Here is a 15,903-nt window from a genome sequence, read left to right as displayed (position 1 = left end):
TGCGTTCGGCTCAGGTCATGATCTCAGGGTCCTGGGATCGCCCCGCATTGGGCTTTCTGCTCAGCGGGGAGCCTGCTTCCCTTCCTCTCTCTCTGCCTGCCTCTCTGCCTACCTGTGATCTCTCTCTGTCAAATAAATAAATAAATTAAATTAAATAAAAACAACAAGCAAACTGTGCAGTCCAAGGACCTGTACTTTGGAGATGCCTAGTATTTCTCTGATGAGTAAGTTGGCGACTGAAAACTGTTAGGGCCAATTTAATGTTAAAACCTGTTTAACTATTAGGGCCTGCTTAGCCAGAGCAACTCTATATTGCCTAGGTAGCCATATTGTTGTTTACATCCACGGACTTCATTCTGGGAATAAACGCCCCAGTAGTTCCTGGTATGGTTCCGGGTATCGATTCCGGGAGTAAACGCCTTAACAATAGAAGCCACGTACCTTAGGTCTGTGGTTATGCCCTATAAAACCAACCTGTGAGATCGGGAGGGGGTGGTCTCTCTCTTTGGAGGCGGCCCTGGCGGGTCAGTCTGACTTCTAATACTTGGCATAGAATAAAGCTCTACATAACTTTCACTTTGTCTCAGTCTTGTTTCCCTGGCGGGTCAGTCCAACTTCTAATGCTTGGCATAGAATAAGGCTTTGCATAACTTTCACTTTGTCTCAGTCTCGTTCCTTTGATAATGGACCCCAACGAAAACTACAGGCAATCAAGAGGCCTCTTGCATTGAACCGATAGTTCCCTCAGGCCCTGGGCAATTCTTTCCGTGAAAAAGAAACTTCTCTGACCTAGAAATGAACCTGGGTAGTGCCATTAATGATTGAGGACTGGACAGGCTGACACTGCCAAACACTTCCCACCCTGACAAGGGAAGCCTTTGCCTGGACCTTCTAAAAAGTCACCTTGGGGCAATCTTCTCTTGGCCCCAAAGATGCCGATGGTGTGGTTTTGAGTCACATACATTTAGAGCTGTGTTCTCCTGTATAATATCCCCTAGGCATGTGTGACTATTAAAATTGAACTTATATGAAAAATTCAGTTGCGGGCGCCTGGGTGGCTCAGTGGGTTAAGCCGCTGCCTTCGGCTCAGGTCATGATCTCAGAGTCCTGGGATCGAGTCCCGCATCGGGCTCTCTGCAGCGGAGAGCCTGCTTCCCTCTCTCTCTCTCTCTGCCTGCCTCTCCAGCTACTTGTGATTTCTCTCTGTCAAATAAATAAATAAAATCTTTAAAAAAAAAAAAATTCAGTTGCTCAGTTGCAGTCACCACATTTTAAAGTGCCCAATGGCCACATGTACCTAGTGGCTACCATATTGGACAGTGCAGGTACAGAACATTTTCACCATTGCAGAAAGTTCCATTGCACAGTGCTGGTCTAGAACCACCACACTTCCAGGGGCAGATCATTTGTGTGCGAGTGTGTGCGTGCCGTTATACAACACTTACTATAAACCAGGCATGGGGCTCACTTTACTTTTGAGGTACAAGTATCATCTCATTTAATTCTCACGACAGCCCTGTGAGTGGGGGCAACTATTTATCCTCATTTTAGAAATAAGGAAAATGAAGCTCAGAAAGGTTAAACTGCTTGCTCAAGGTCACACAGTGAGGAAGTGTTAGAGTCAGAATTTGAATCCAGGTCTCTCTGTTCTTCTGCTGAAAGTACCAATCTCTGTGGTTTCTGAGATTTAACATCAAGTTCTGCTTTCTGGGTCTGACTTTGTGTGTTAAAGAGAAGAATCAACAAAAAGGGTCCGAGAATCCGTATGTCACTGTGACCACCTCATTTAAGAAAACTTCTCTCCCTCCCTCCCTTACTCTTTCCTCCTCTTTCCTCTCCCCTTCACTTCCCCTTTCTTCCTTTTTCCTTTCCTCCCTCCCTTCCTGCCACCTTCCCATCCTTAATCGCTCAGTATGGACACCGACCAGTCAGAGTGGGAGCTGCTGTACTGCTAGAGGAGGGCTCCAGAGGTGCTTTGTAAGGTGCTGGGACAGCCAGGGGCCCAGGGTTACCCAAGGGTGCTCAGGGTAATAGTCATATACCAGTCAGTACAGAATTATTGCAGTATTTTTAACAATTAGCATGGCCTTCTCAGAGACCACTGGTGTGCCGAGTCCGTAGGACCCAGGACTTTTCATCTGCTCAATGATCAGGGCCACCGCATCTCCCCCCATCCCCGCAGCTCACCGGGGGGGCTCTCCCACTTCCTCGACGGGACACCAGGCGGAGACTTCACAGGTCTTCAGCCTTTCTTTATACACTACACACCTTCCGGTCTGGATCCCTGGTGCGGAGGTGGGGAGGGCCAAGGGACCAGAGAAGCACAGGTATGAAAACCGTGGGTGCGTCATGAACTAAACTCAAGCAAGAGACTCTTTATTTATCCTTTTCAACCTAAGCAGTTTCAGCTTCCACGAAACCCCATTTGAACCACCAACTTACATAAGGCAACCCAAGCAAAGCGCACATCGGACAATAAGCTTTTTTTAAAAAAAAGATTAAAAAAAAAAAAAGATTCAGAGAGAAGGCAGAGAGATTGTGGATGCTGTTGGCTTTTTTGGTTTCTTTGCAAGAAAATATGCTGAGAGAGGAGCTGAGCAGGGTGTGTTCTCTAGCCTGGCATACGTGGACTAGAACTTGGCATCTAAGTGGGCACCAGAATCCCTTAGGGGTGTACAGCATGAATCAGGGGTGTGCAAAGCCACAGAATGAACATGGCATATCTTCTGGAGCGTTCGTGTCACTAGCAGATTCTCGAGCAGCAAATTAAATAGTAAGTCGTGTTTGAATGGTCTCTGTACCAGCTCAAACACACACTTCTTATGGAACAAAATGTAACATCCATAGGCCTTTTTTGTGTATGTGTGTGTGTTGTAACCACTGATGGCTTTATCTTTTTGGTGGTCTTTTTTTTTTTTTTTTTTGGTCATGTGACTCTTTAAGTTAAAACGAGGGATACAGAAATACTATAGGTTAGTGGTGGTACCAGCCCTAGGCACCCTGGGCCTGTAATTCATACTCCTCAACCTTTGGTGAAATTTGAGGGGGAAAGCTCAGCATACACAGATGGCACTGGGGGCCATTGGATTTTTTTTGTCAATGAGAACCCCGAAGATGCTAATTCTGAAGGATTTCAGGAGCTGCAGGAGCAGGAGCTGATCTAATTCACTAGGGAATTAGATCACATTGCTAGACAGTAGCCACTCTTCTGGGGACAGAGCAGAGGCATGGGACAGACATAGGCTCTCCCATGGCCTAGTGAGGGGGGAAAAAGGCAGCTGAGAGCCAGAAGCTAAAGATTTGAACTTTAGGGCCTTGTGAATGTCACCAGGGTACCAGACCACCTCCCCCCCCGGGATCCCAGAAAAGAAACAGAACATACCTTTGCTCTGTGGGTCCATCCGTCCCTCTTTACAATTCTTGTCAGAGGAACAGATCGTCCTCCTGGTGGGAAACTGCGGGAGAAGGACAGGAGAGTGGGGAGTAAGCAGCATGTACCTCTTAATACACAGAAAAGCAGATGCCCCTGTACGCACCAAAACTTGTACACAAATGTTCACAGCAGCCGAAAAGTAGAAACAACCCAAATAGTCATCAGGACAAACAAATAGTAGTGCATTCATAAAATGAATATAACATGGCCATAAAAAGGAAGGAGGCACGGATACCTGCTACAACACGACGATGCTTCAAAATGCGATGCCGAGTGGAAAGAAGCCCCCAAAGGCCACATATCGTATGATCTCAATGATACGAAATACCCAGAATAGACAAATCCACAGAGACAGAAAGTAGATCAGTGCTTGCCAGAGGCTGAGGGAAGCGGGGGATGGGAGTGACTGCTCATGAGTACAGGACTGCTTTTTGGCGTGATGAAAATGTCCTAGAATTAGGTCGTGGTGTAGTGGTACAATGTTGTGAAAATACGAAAAACCCCTCATTGCTTCACTTCAGAATGGAGGACTTTATGGCATCTGAGTTACATGTCAATAAGAAGTAAAAATGAAAATCTAAAAAGCAGATGCCAAAGCAGCCAGGTACCACTTTTAGCCTCCCGGGCTGGAGGGCAGGAGGCCTGGTCCAAGCAGCGCTTGACTGCAGAACTGGGCAAAGCCACCAGCGCTTCCTCCTGGCCTCAGAAAATGAGGTCAGCTAGGTGTCAGGCCTGAGGACAGAAGGAAGAAAAGAGAAATTCGATGACTCGTTTATGCACATTTGAGTTTCTGTGTTCTAGGGAGCAGGTTTAATGGCCAGCCTTAGGGGAACCGCAGTGTGAAAATGGCCTCTGCCCATCAACTTCCTCTGACCTGTGCCCCCTCCAGAAGCTCTTCTTACCCGCCCCGACCGCACCAGGTCCCCTCCTTACGTCAGGACATTTCCCCTGCTGTTGGCCTTCTGTCTTGAGAAAGTTTGTCATCACGAAGAAGGAGTTTCCCTGCAGAGAAAGAGGAGAGACAAAGGTCAGGCCTTGGAGAGTGGAGTTACTTCGTCAGAAATCCAGGCTGCTCAGTGCCTGGGGGGCGAGTCTTCCACCTTTCTGAACCACACTCGAGAAATCAGGTCTGGGAGCAACTTGGACTGCACTGAGGGCTTAATATCAAAGCTGGATGAACCGCCCTGCTGAGCTGAAGGAGAGCAAAGGGACATTCGGAACTGATTGAGCATTCATTTTCCATCCCAGCCTCAAAAGCAGCCTTGTCATTTTTTGCACACAATAAAATCCCGTTAAATCGAAACTTAAGAGACCTGCTGGAGGAGGGCAGTGGGGTGTTGGCTTCATCAGAACACTGTTCAGATTATCCAGGATTCTTTTTTTCAGGATTTTGATTAAAGGGCAAAGGCAGCCCATAACCCAGGAAATAGCTGGAGATCTTACTGAACCCTCTGGTAGAAACAAATAGTGGCCTGGGTTTTACAGTTTTGCAAAGCACCCCAGCTCCCAGATGCTGCGGAAGGGCCCCGTTGTCCCTCCCAGCCTCCCAGTCTGTTCTTTGGTGTTCTCGTTCCTACTTTGATTCTCCTTTTTGACTGTTCTACTTTTATTTTCTCTTCTTGCAAATTTAAGCGGCCAGATAACCTCTCCCCGCGACCCACACCCTTCCTTTCTTTGTCATCCATTTCCTTTCCCTTGTGCAAGAACGTATCTGAGTGAGTGGTTTTTATTTTTCTGGAGATATTTTTGTTGATAAAACCACATGAACAATTTAGAAGGGTCCGTCCTGTCCGGGCAGGAAGTTCTTTGTCCTCCTGAATCTAGGCAGACCTTGCCGGCTTGATGGCCCTGCTTCTAAAGAGCTGTGTATAAATCAAGTTGTGAGTGAATCAAATCGTGCTTTAAATGCACCAGATCACACTGCTATTTTGAGAAACCCCGTAGGACTCGATAAAGCATAGAATCATCTTTGAGCTGCTGGATCTGACCCAATTTTGCAATTTTTAGGTTTTCTCAGTTGGGATTTTCACAGAGCTTTTAAAATAGGGCCAGTGTTTTTTTGGCCTGAGGCTCCGGGTCCCAGGGGAGGGAGGCAGGGCCCTGGTGACCAGGGAGGAGTCTTTGAGAATTGGTGACGAGAGCTCACCTGCAGGGGGAAGGTGTAATCTGCGGTGTCAAAGACCTCAAACACCATCTTCTTCATTCCATTCTCCAGTAGCTCCGCCTTCACCTCTGCTATCCCTTTCACCTTGGTGTGCACGGAGCTGATGACAGACTCTTTCTTTTGGTACCGCTTGTCACTGATCAAAGCAAAGCTAAACGGCAGACACAGAAAAGCATCAGTGGTTTTTCTCAAGGGAGGCACAGGGCAGTGGTGTTGGATGCAGGTTCTGAAGGCTGCCTCCATTCACATCCTAGCTTTGCTGGGTGACTTTGGGCAGGCTACCTGCCTGCGTTCTCCGTGACTCACTTTCCTTAGCTGTAAAATGGCAAGAATCATCGTACCTACCTCAGGGCTGGTTGTGAGGATGAAATGAGGTATGTGTGCAAACTCTTCAACATCGTGTCTGGTACCTGCGAGCACTCACTGCATGGAAACGATCGCCCCAATGTCAGTCTCCAGTATTTCCCAATACAGGCCCTCATTTACAGGGCAGTCTCTCCCCTGCCGGAGTCCAGCCCCAGATTGGTCCACCGGCTTTGTCCTGGGGCTGAGGAACACACCAATACCTAAGGATGTGTCCAGCAGGTCAGCCCCACATTTTCCAGAAACATCCACCTGGTTTATAATTAATATTGATCATAGCAGCTGCCCTTTATTGAGCAATTAGTACATGCCAAGTGCTCTCCATGCATCATCTGTTTAATCATAACAGCAGTAGGAGATAGTTACTGTAATCATCCCTTTTGTAGATGAGAGAATGGGCTCAGAGAGATACAGGAAATTGTGCATGTTAACACAGCTCGTCATTGGCAGAACTGAGGTCCTCAGCCAGACCTCTTAACCGCATATGGCACAGTGTGATGTAAAGTTTAAAGAAATCCAAAACAACAAATGTGTGTCCACGCATGCTCATAGCAGCACCATTCATAAAAGCCAAAAGATGGACATAGCCCACATGTTCAGCAGTAGATGAACAGATAAACAGAATGTGGTCTAACTGTACGATGAAATATTATTCAGCTAGACAAAGGAATAGAGTACTGATACATGCTATACTGTGCAGGAACCTCAAAAACATTATGCTAAGTAAAAGAAGACAGATTCAAGAGGCCACATACTGTATGATCCCATTTATGTGAAATAATCCAGAATGGGTAAATCCACAGCAACAGAGAGTTGACTGATGGGTACCAGGGACTGGGGAGCCGGAGTGACTATGAATGTGTGTGGTTTCCTTTTGGAGTGCTGAAAATGTTTTGAAACTAGATAGAGGTGGTGGACCCCAACAAGGTATTATTTAGTGCCACTGACTTGATCACTTTAAAATGGTTATTTCAGGGGCGCCTGGGTGGCTCAGTGTGTTAAAGCCTCTGCCTTCAGCTCAGGTCATGATCCTGGGGGCCTGGGATCAAGCCCCACATTGGGCTCTCTGCTCAGCGGGGAGCCTGCTTCCTCCTCTCTCTCTGCCTGCCTCTCTGCCTCCTTGTGATCTCTGTCTGTCAAATAAATAAATAAATCTTAAAAAAAAAAAAAAAAAGGTTATTTCAGGGGCGCCTGGGTGGCTCAGTGGGTTAAAACCTCTGCCTTCGGCTCAGGTCATGATCCCAGGGTCCTGGGATCGAGTCCTGCATCGGGCTCCCTGCTCAGCGGGGAGCCTGCTTCTCCCTCTCCCACAGCCTTGGGGTTGTGAGTTTGAGCCCCATGTTGGGTGTAGAGATTACTCAAAAATAAAATCCTGGGGCACCTGGGTGGCTCAGTCGTTAAGAGTCTGCCTTCAGCTCGGGTCATGATCCCAAGGTCCTGGGATCAAGCCCTGCGTCGGGCTCCCTGCTCCCTGGGAAGCCTGCTTCTCCCTCTCCCACTCTCCCTGCTTATGTTCCCTCTCTTTTTGGGTCTCTCTCTCCTTCAAATAAATAAATAAATCCTTTAAAAAAAATCCTAAGGAGGGCGCCTGGGTGGCTCAGTGGGTTAAGCCGCTGCCTTCGGCTCAGGTCATGATCTCAGGGTCCTGGGATCGAGTCCCGCATCAGGCTCTCCGCTCAGCAGGGAGCCTGCTTCCTCCTCTCTCTCTCTCTGCCTGCCTCTCTGCCTACTTGTAATCTCTCTCTGTCAAATAAATAAATAAAATCTTTAAAAAAAAAAAAATCCTAAGGAAAATAAAAGAAAAAAAAACTCATTAAGAAGGACATTGAAGGGTGCCTGGGTGGCTCAGTGGGTTGGGCCTCTGTCTTCAGCTCAGGTCATGATCTTAGAGTCCTGGGATTGAGCCCTGCATTGGGCTCCCTGCTCAGTGGGGAGTCTGCTTCTCCCTCTGACCCTCTCCTCTCATGCTCTTTCTCTCTTTTTCTGTCAAATATATAAATAAAATATTTTTAAAAATTTAAAAATTAAAAAAAGAAAAAGAAGGACATTAGAACTAGAGATCCAGATTTTAGGTCCCATCAGCATATATGAGAAAGAGCTATGACATACAATTCCATAGACAAATATACTTGTTCGACAGTGTATTTCAGCCTGGCATCACAGTATGAACACGGTCTGTGCAGTGTCCTGCGTCCGACATGGTGACATGCTCCCAGAATAACCCTGGGTCAGTTTGGCCCACCATTTGGGAAGCTCAGTTTGAGTCTGTCATCTTCATTTCAGGCACACAACATGTTATAGATGAGCTGTAATGGAATCCAACCCTCTCATAAGTCAGAAAACTAGTCTTTGTATGGTAATGAACTTGTCATGCAAGAGCCACATGGAAAAAAAGAAGAAAAGATTTGACCATATTCTGCCCTAACTACCGTCCCCAAGACTCAGACAAGCCATGTCACTTCTAGCCATGGGTGTAGTCCCACGGGAACAAGTAGGGGGGGGGCTGCCTGGCTCCCAGATCCCTGTGAACTTTCAGCTAGAAGAAGCTACAGTTCTGTGCATGCTGAAGACTGAAAACCCATGGGTCCCTCTGGTGCGTGGGCAGGAAGGAACTGGGGGCTTACGGACGCCTCGGAGGATGGGGAGAAAGACATGGTGCGGTGGAAAGCTGACGAACCTGGGCAGGTCAAAGAGGACTAATGGGAAGGGAAGTGGGCACTCAGGGCAGGTGTGGCTTCAGGAGGGAAGCTGCAGAGGGATGGGGAGGAGGGAAGGACAGAGAATGAGCTCAGCTATGGAACTCTGAGGCTCACACACAGCTCCAACTCAACAGGTGTAGATGAAGGTGTCCACCGTGAAGAGGACTTGCACACCCTGGATATGAAGGGCTTTCTCTTATTGGCACCTTAGGGGGCCCCATGCCAGCGTGGTGAGAGAGTCCTCAAAGGGCCTCAGGCCGGGAAGTACAGCTCAGCAAAGCCTGACTCTCCCTCACAGCTCCTGGGCTCACTGAGTAAAGGTAAAGCAAAAGGGTGGGATTTGAAAGTGAACCACCCCAGATCTGGGTAACTGACACTTAGCTCAAGGCCAACGTTTTCTTGGCCCCTAAAAGGACTTCGGGCCCTGGGCACTGTGTCCCCTGGGGCTCATGGAGAAGTTGGGCCCACAGCCACTGCTTTTTGTGTTTAAAACCCCAAGAGAAGAATCCAGTTATTTTCATCCCTGCCCTACTCGGCGGTAGGATGAGGTCTGCAAGGGGTCAAGGACAGCAACAGATGAGAAGAAAGTGGAGGAGAGCCTACACCCCCAAGGCAAATTAAGTACCAGCTGTATTAGTTTTCCATTGCTCCTGTAACAAATTCCCACAAACTTAGTGTCTTGATAGAAATTTATTCTCTTAGTTCTGGGGGTCAGATAACCTAAAAATGGTCTTAAGGGGCTGAAATCAAGGTGACTTCTGGGGGCTGGTTCCTTCTGGAAGCTCCATGAGACAATCTGTTCCTCATCTTTTCCAGCTTCTAGAAGCTGCCTTGGCATTCCTGGGCTCCTAGCCCCATCACTCCAACATCAGCTCCCATTGTTCTATCTCCTTTTTCTAGCTTGGGCCCTCTTGCTTCCCTGTTTTGAGTACTTTTGTGATTATGTTGGGGACGCTCAGATAATCAAGGATAATCTCCCCATCTCAAGACCTTGAACTCAATTACATCAATTACTTAATTACAAAAGTTCTTTTGCCCATACAGATTCACAGGGATTGAGATTGGGATTGGGAGTGGAAGGAAATCTTTTGCAGGCCATTATTTAGCCTACCCCAATACAGTTGGCCTGTTGTAGCTTTATAAGAGCTCTCCCACATTCCACCTTACGCCATCGTTTCCTGAGCTAGAGTGAAGGAGTTTCAGTTTTTGTTACTCCCGGCTTAGCTACGATGTCATCTTCACTTCTAATTTCTTTTGGCTATTGCATTTCTTTTCCATCAGCCAACACTTCTGGAAAACCCTTCCTTAAAATGTTTTCCAAATACTCTCTCTCATTCAAAGATCATGTACTCCAGAATACAATACTTTCTACACATTCAACTACATGGAGAACAGCGAGTGAATCTTAATCTATTAGTTAAAGTTTATCAGTTAGAGGAAAAATAATGGATACATGTAAAATCCTAACCTTGAGCCAAAAAACTCAGTTATGCCAGTACAAACCAGAGCCCAACCAAGTGGCAGAAGTTTATGTTAGAGGCCTGAACATTTTAGATAATCCTGAGCCCATATTAACCAACATTATGTTACATCATCCAGAAGAAGACAAAACAACAAAACAAACACTTAGTGTAATCTTAAGCTTCAGTGAAAAAAGCAGAATATTTCACTCTTGGGTGGTGGTAAGCCAAGGGCTTATGGCCACAGTAGGCAGCAAGCTGTAAGAGCCCTGTGTTTGGGTTTTATGAGACATATTTTCCAAGAAAACCCTGTTAATTGTTGTAAAAGTGTAAATTTCACAGAACTGCACAAAGAATATGAAAAACTTCTGGTATCCTCCCTCCCAGAGTTTACTGCTGTTGAAACAGAATGTCTTCTAAGCATCTCTTTATGCCCACATCTTTGACACCCAAATATGGCCACACTCTACATACATTATGTAACTTGTTATTTTTACTCAATAATATATTATTAAATCTTTTCACAACAGTGGTGATAAATGTATGATAAAGATAGATCCATGATATGGAATCACTTTTAGTCATTACAGAGAATTCTAGTTGTTTAGATTAGAACCTATGAAATTGCTCATTTTTTAGACCAAAGGAGCAGATATTGGCAATTCCATATAGTTCAACATAAGAGGTGAGTTGTGATAATTTGCCCCCAGTCTCTTCCTGGTGGATTTTTAACTGGAAGTTCTGCTCAGTTTTTCCAGTTATAAACATCTTTTTTTGGTAACCCTGATATAGCTCTTACTGTGTGCCAAGCACTCTCTTAAGCATATTTTTAAAAATTATTATTATTATTATTTAAATTTTATTTATTTATTTGGCAGAGAGAGAGAGATCACAAGTAGGCAGAGAGGCAGTCAGAGAGAGAGAGAGGGAAGCAGGCTCCCCGCTGAGCAGAGAGACTGATAAGGACCCTGAGATCATGACCTGAGCTGAAAGCAGAGGCTTAACCCACTGAGCCACCCAGGCACCCCAAGCATATGTTAATAATATGTATTAACTCATTCAATCCTCACCTCCCCCAAAAAAACCCTGTAAGGAAGGTCCTGGTATTGTCCCCACCTTATATCTGAGCAGACCGTGGTATAGACAAAGCGAGCCTCAGTTCACATAGTGCTTTGGACTGAATGTTTGTGGCTCCCTAAAGTTCAAATTCTGAAACCTAACCCCTCGTGCAATGGTAGTAGGAGGTGAGGCATTTGAGAAGTAATTAGGTCATGAGGACTGAAGGGATTAATGCCCTTACGAAAGAGTTTCCAGAAACTCCTTGCCCTTCATGTGAGAACACAGCAAAATGATGGCTATCTGTGAAGCAGGAAGTACATATTCACCAGACACCTTATGTGCCAGCACCTTGATCTTAGAATTCCCAGCCTCCGGAACTGTGAAAAGCACATTTCTGTCGTTTATAAGCTACTCTGTCGGTGATATTTTGTTATAGCGGCCCCAATAGACTAAGTCACAGAATAGCAAACACTGGCCCCACGTCTTACGCTTTTTTTGGATGCCATTATAAATGCAATGATTTTTATTAATTTTCTTTTTTACTTTCCTCGTGCTGGTGTACAGAAACACAGCTGGTTTTTATGTGTGGATCTCATACCTCCAAACTTTACTGAATTGGTTTAATAACTTTAATGGCTTTTTGTGACTTCTTTTGGATTCTCCATATATAGGATCATATTATCTGAGTGGTATTTTACTTCTTCCTTTCCAATTTGGATGGCGTGCATTTCTTTTTCTTGCCTAATTGCTCTGGCTAGAACTTTCAGTACAGTGTTGAATAGCAGCAGTGAAAACAGGCATCCTTGTCTTGTTCCTGATCTTCGGGGAGGGGGTAAGCCTTCAGTCTTTCACCATGGAGGCGAAATCTGTTCTCTTCAGTGCTATGCTTCATTGCCTCTCCACCCTCTTCTCTCACGTCGCCAGGCATGTACTTGCAAAAGAATCTTTTCGCACCAAAGATAAATTTCACACCCTAAGATAAATTTCTGGGTTAAAGGATGCATACATTTTGTATTCAATTCATTTTGCCAAACCACAAAACGTTGAACCATTTCATGCTTCCACCAGCAAAGCAAGAGCGTGCACCACTTCTAAGAGGGCCTTGACAGAACAAGAGTGCGGTTGTGTGGGCTTGGCTGAGAGAGTAAGGGAAATGGATACCATGTTGAGGGCACATGGCCAGAGGGATTGAGGTCATTATTTTAAAGTAAAGGGAAAATACAGTAGCAGGGTACAGCCATGTGAAGACTGTCAACTAGAAAAGGGATCACGGGGCAGAACTCTAAAGGGGAGAATGACAGGGAGACTGATTTGGGCTCAGTGTAGGGAAGAAATGTTTAATGGTTAGTCCCAGAAAAGAATAAGCTTTCTTTGTGGTTGCTAGTTGGTGACAGTGATGATGATGATGATGATGATTTTCATTTATCTCATCATCTCCCTTTCTCTGGTCTCCTTTCCATTTGCATTCCGACATCATTTCCCACCTTAAAAATAAACCCTCTCTCGACCCCACATTCTTCTCCTACCACCACCACTCAGTGCCTCTCTTCTCCTTTGTAGCCAAGTCCCTTGAAAGAGTGAGTCACCACATCCATTTCTGCATCTCCATTCACTCCTCCGCCCACTCCAGTCTGGCTCCCGCTCCACCCCTTCTCTAAAGCCTCTCTTGCCAAGTAAACAGTGACGTCATCCTTGCTATATCTGATAGACATACTACAGATCTGATCTTCCTAAAACTGTCAGCAGCATTTGACCCCGATGACTGTGCCACCCCCTCTTCCCCTTCTTGCCTTAACTTCCTGGAATCCACATTCTCCTATCTTTGGGTCTCCATGGCCACCCCTCTGAGTATCCTTCAGGGACTTCTGTGCTCCCATCACTTAACTGTTAGCATTCAGGGCACCTGGGTGGCTCAATTGGTTGGGCCACTGCCTTCGGCTCAGGTCATGATCCCAGAGTTCTGGGATCGAGTTCCGCATCGGGCTCCCAGCTCTGCAGGGAGTCTGCTTCTATCTCTGACCTTCTTCCCTCTCATGCTCTCTCCCAGTCTCTCTCAAATCAATAAATGATATCTTTAAATGTTAGCACTCCTCAGGGGTTTGTTCTAAGCCCTCCTGGGCTCCTCATTTACATCTACGCTTGCTGGCCAGTTGTAGCAACTCTCATGGTTCTAGTTACCATTTATATGCTGGTGATATAAAAATCTCTCTCTCTAGTTCCAGATTCACATATCTATCTATCTACTAAGCATCCAAATTTATATGTCCCATATACATGACAATGTATATGGACAATGTATGGCTTCAGTTCTGAACTCATCTTCCACCCCAGATGGGCTCCTCCCCCCACGTTTCCTATCCCACTAAGTTCTCCCACCACACATCAGTTGCCCAATCCAGAAACATTCCTTAGCATCCTTTCCCTCATTACCCCTCAACCCTTCAACTGTCAAATCCTGTTTTATCTTCCTAATGCTATTCATCTATTTCTCTCCTCTGCCATTGTCACCTCCTCAGTCTGGGTCACCATCACCTCTCACCTGGACCACCGGGTAGCCTGAATGGTCTCCTTGCCTCCATTTGTGCTCCTGTCTCCTCCGTATTCTAGGTGATTTACTAGTAAAAGCTTGGGCTCTGGAGTGAGAAGTTTGGGTTCAATCTTGGCTCTACCACTTCCTAGCTATGTGGCCATGTGTAAGTTACTTAAGCTTCCTGGGTCATTGTTTACTCTTTTGTAATAAGGATATATTAGTATTATATTGGGCAGGGTATCTGGTTCTAAACAGAATCCACTCTGCTGAGTTTGAGAAGAAATACTGTCTAGAAAAGGCAAATCTGCATGGTTGAAATTTTTCATAATGAAATGTTGGTGGCAGGGTGGGGAGGACTCTCCGAGCTTTCTCAGTGTCCTCAGGATGAAGTTCAAGGCTGTTCATAATACGATCCTTGCTGGCTTCTCCAGTCCCACCTTCGCCTCCTCTTCTTGGCACCTTGCATGTCAGCCAGCTGACGCGTGCTGCTCTGTGAATAGTCTACCGGATCGGGTCCTTTCTCTTTTCAGCTCTGTGCTAAAAACCCGGGAGGGTTGGGAGGTTCCTGCCCTGGGTGGGAGGCTGGGCTGGTGTGGTGGTGCCCAGAAGCTCGTGGGCATGTGAGAGCTGGTCCACAGAGAAGCCTCGGTTTCCAGGGTGAAATGAGAAAACCAGGATAACAAGGCAAGCTCTCCATGAAGCTAAATTTATTCATTTGAAAGGACCGTTTTTGTAGACTGGGTGCTTCCAGCTTTATTAATGTTTTGTGTGGGCATTAATGGAGGGATGCTGATAATGGTAGTAGTCGTTTGCTTGCTTGACATCGCTCACGGTGCTAGCAGTTAGGTGACAAGCTTGCCGCCCCTCAGTCTTCCTCCTGTCCGTAAAGGCATCCTCCTCAGCCACCTGGGAACCCAGAGTCATCTTCTCCCTCCTAGCAAATCTGTCAGTCCTGCCTCCAAAACTTACTCCTGCTTTGCCCACTTCTGTCCACCTGCACTGTCCCGTTATCATCGGGGTCGCCACCTCTCTCATCTGGGCGACTCTGGTGCCCTTCTCACTGCCCTCCTGTCACTCTTGCCCCCGTGATCTGCCTTTTGCGCAGAGGCCCAAGAGCTCTTTTAGAAACAGGAATCAGATGGTTTCACTTCCCTCTGTAAATCCTGTCCCTGAGGAACAAATTCCAGCTCTTCCCACAGTCTGGCCCTTGCCTACCTCTCCTCTGCCCTTGGTCCCTGCTCCTCCCTCTGCTCTCACCAGCTTCTGGAACATACTGCCTTCTGGGGGCTCCTTTTTTGGCTTTCAGATATGTGCATTCACTGTTCTTTCGGTCCCTTGAGTCAGGTGGCTGGATACTCCTCTTCCTAGAGGCAGTCTCCTCCTGAAATGGGTTTTCTCTGGGACCCCCCCACCCCCGCCATCTCTATCACATCACCCAGGGGTTCAGGGTAGGATGAGAATGTGGCAAATCTCTTCACGTTTCTATTGCCCTCAAGTGGCAGGAACCATAGCAGGGCCATGCCTGGGTTGGATTTGCCCCTCCCCAGTCTCTGGTGTCCGCTCCCATGTCTGTGGTGGACTCACTTCCACTCAGTTGGAAAAGGCCTCACAGGTAGGTGTGTGGCAACCCTCCCATGAAAAAGGCAACCAGCCCGGACGCAGGACAATATTGTGCTTCTGTTAGCCTGAGCTGAGGTTGACTGAATAAGGGAGAAGAAGCAGTTTGAGTGGAGTGTGTTCTCCTTTTTTCTCTCAACTTTTCCTACTCTTCTGTAGTCACTGGAAAAGCTTCTGAGAGGGCTGGTCTCCAGGGGGGAGGGAAATCTTCCCAAGAAAATGAAAATATCTTACTTCTCTGCTTAAAATCCTCCTACGGCTTCTCAACTCACTGAGAATAAAATCCAAAGAACGCGGAGTGGCCTCCAAGGCTCGGAATGATCTGCCCTTCCTCCCCAACCGGGGTTATCTCTCCGGTTCACCCACTTCCTCTCATTCACTAAGTTGTTTCCTCTGCTCCAGGCACCCTGACCTCCTTGCTTGAACACCCTATCAAGTCTCTACCTCAGGGCCTTTGTATTTGCTGTTCCCTCACCAGAAACACTCTTCTAGATACTTCATGTTGTAAAGTTTCACAGGCGAGGTAAACACAACACCAGGCAAGGTGGGCACAATGCAAGATTTATTAAAGGCACTCT

At 46.6% G+C, this 15,903-nt stretch overlaps 2 protein-coding genes across 4 annotated transcripts in view; one reads left to right on the top strand and one right to left on the bottom strand.

The window, feature by feature from the left end:
* IFT81 (intraflagellar transport 81) overlaps nt 1-15,903 on the top strand; it is a 225,667-nt gene that overhangs the window by 50,332 nt on the left and 159,432 nt on the right. The gene's annotated exons all lie outside the window — the stretch shown is intronic.
* Nucleotides 1-15,903, bottom strand: part of P2RX7 (purinergic receptor P2X 7) — a 47,814-nt gene that overhangs the window by 23,994 nt on the left and 7,917 nt on the right. For both annotated transcript variants that reach the window (XM_032309056.1, XM_032309057.1), the window contains 4 exons: nt 5,580-5,748; nt 4,367-4,435; nt 3,383-3,455; nt 2,188-2,284 (listed from right to left, as the gene is read on the bottom strand). In XM_032309056.1, the coding sequence (XP_032164947.1) occupies nt 2,188-2,284; nt 3,383-3,455; nt 4,367-4,435; nt 5,580-5,748 (408 nt within the window). The remainder of the gene's footprint in view (nt 1-2,187; nt 2,285-3,382; nt 3,456-4,366; nt 4,436-5,579; nt 5,749-15,903) is intronic.

The sequence above is a fragment of the Mustela erminea genome, chromosome 13, assembly GCF_009829155.1.
Source record: "Mustela erminea isolate mMusErm1 chromosome 13, mMusErm1.Pri, whole genome shotgun sequence".
In the NCBI taxonomy this organism is placed as follows: Eukaryota; Metazoa; Chordata; class Mammalia; order Carnivora; family Mustelidae; genus Mustela; species Mustela erminea.
The sequence above is the reverse complement of the archived record's forward strand: the minus strand, read 5'-3'. Positions and strand labels throughout refer to the sequence as shown.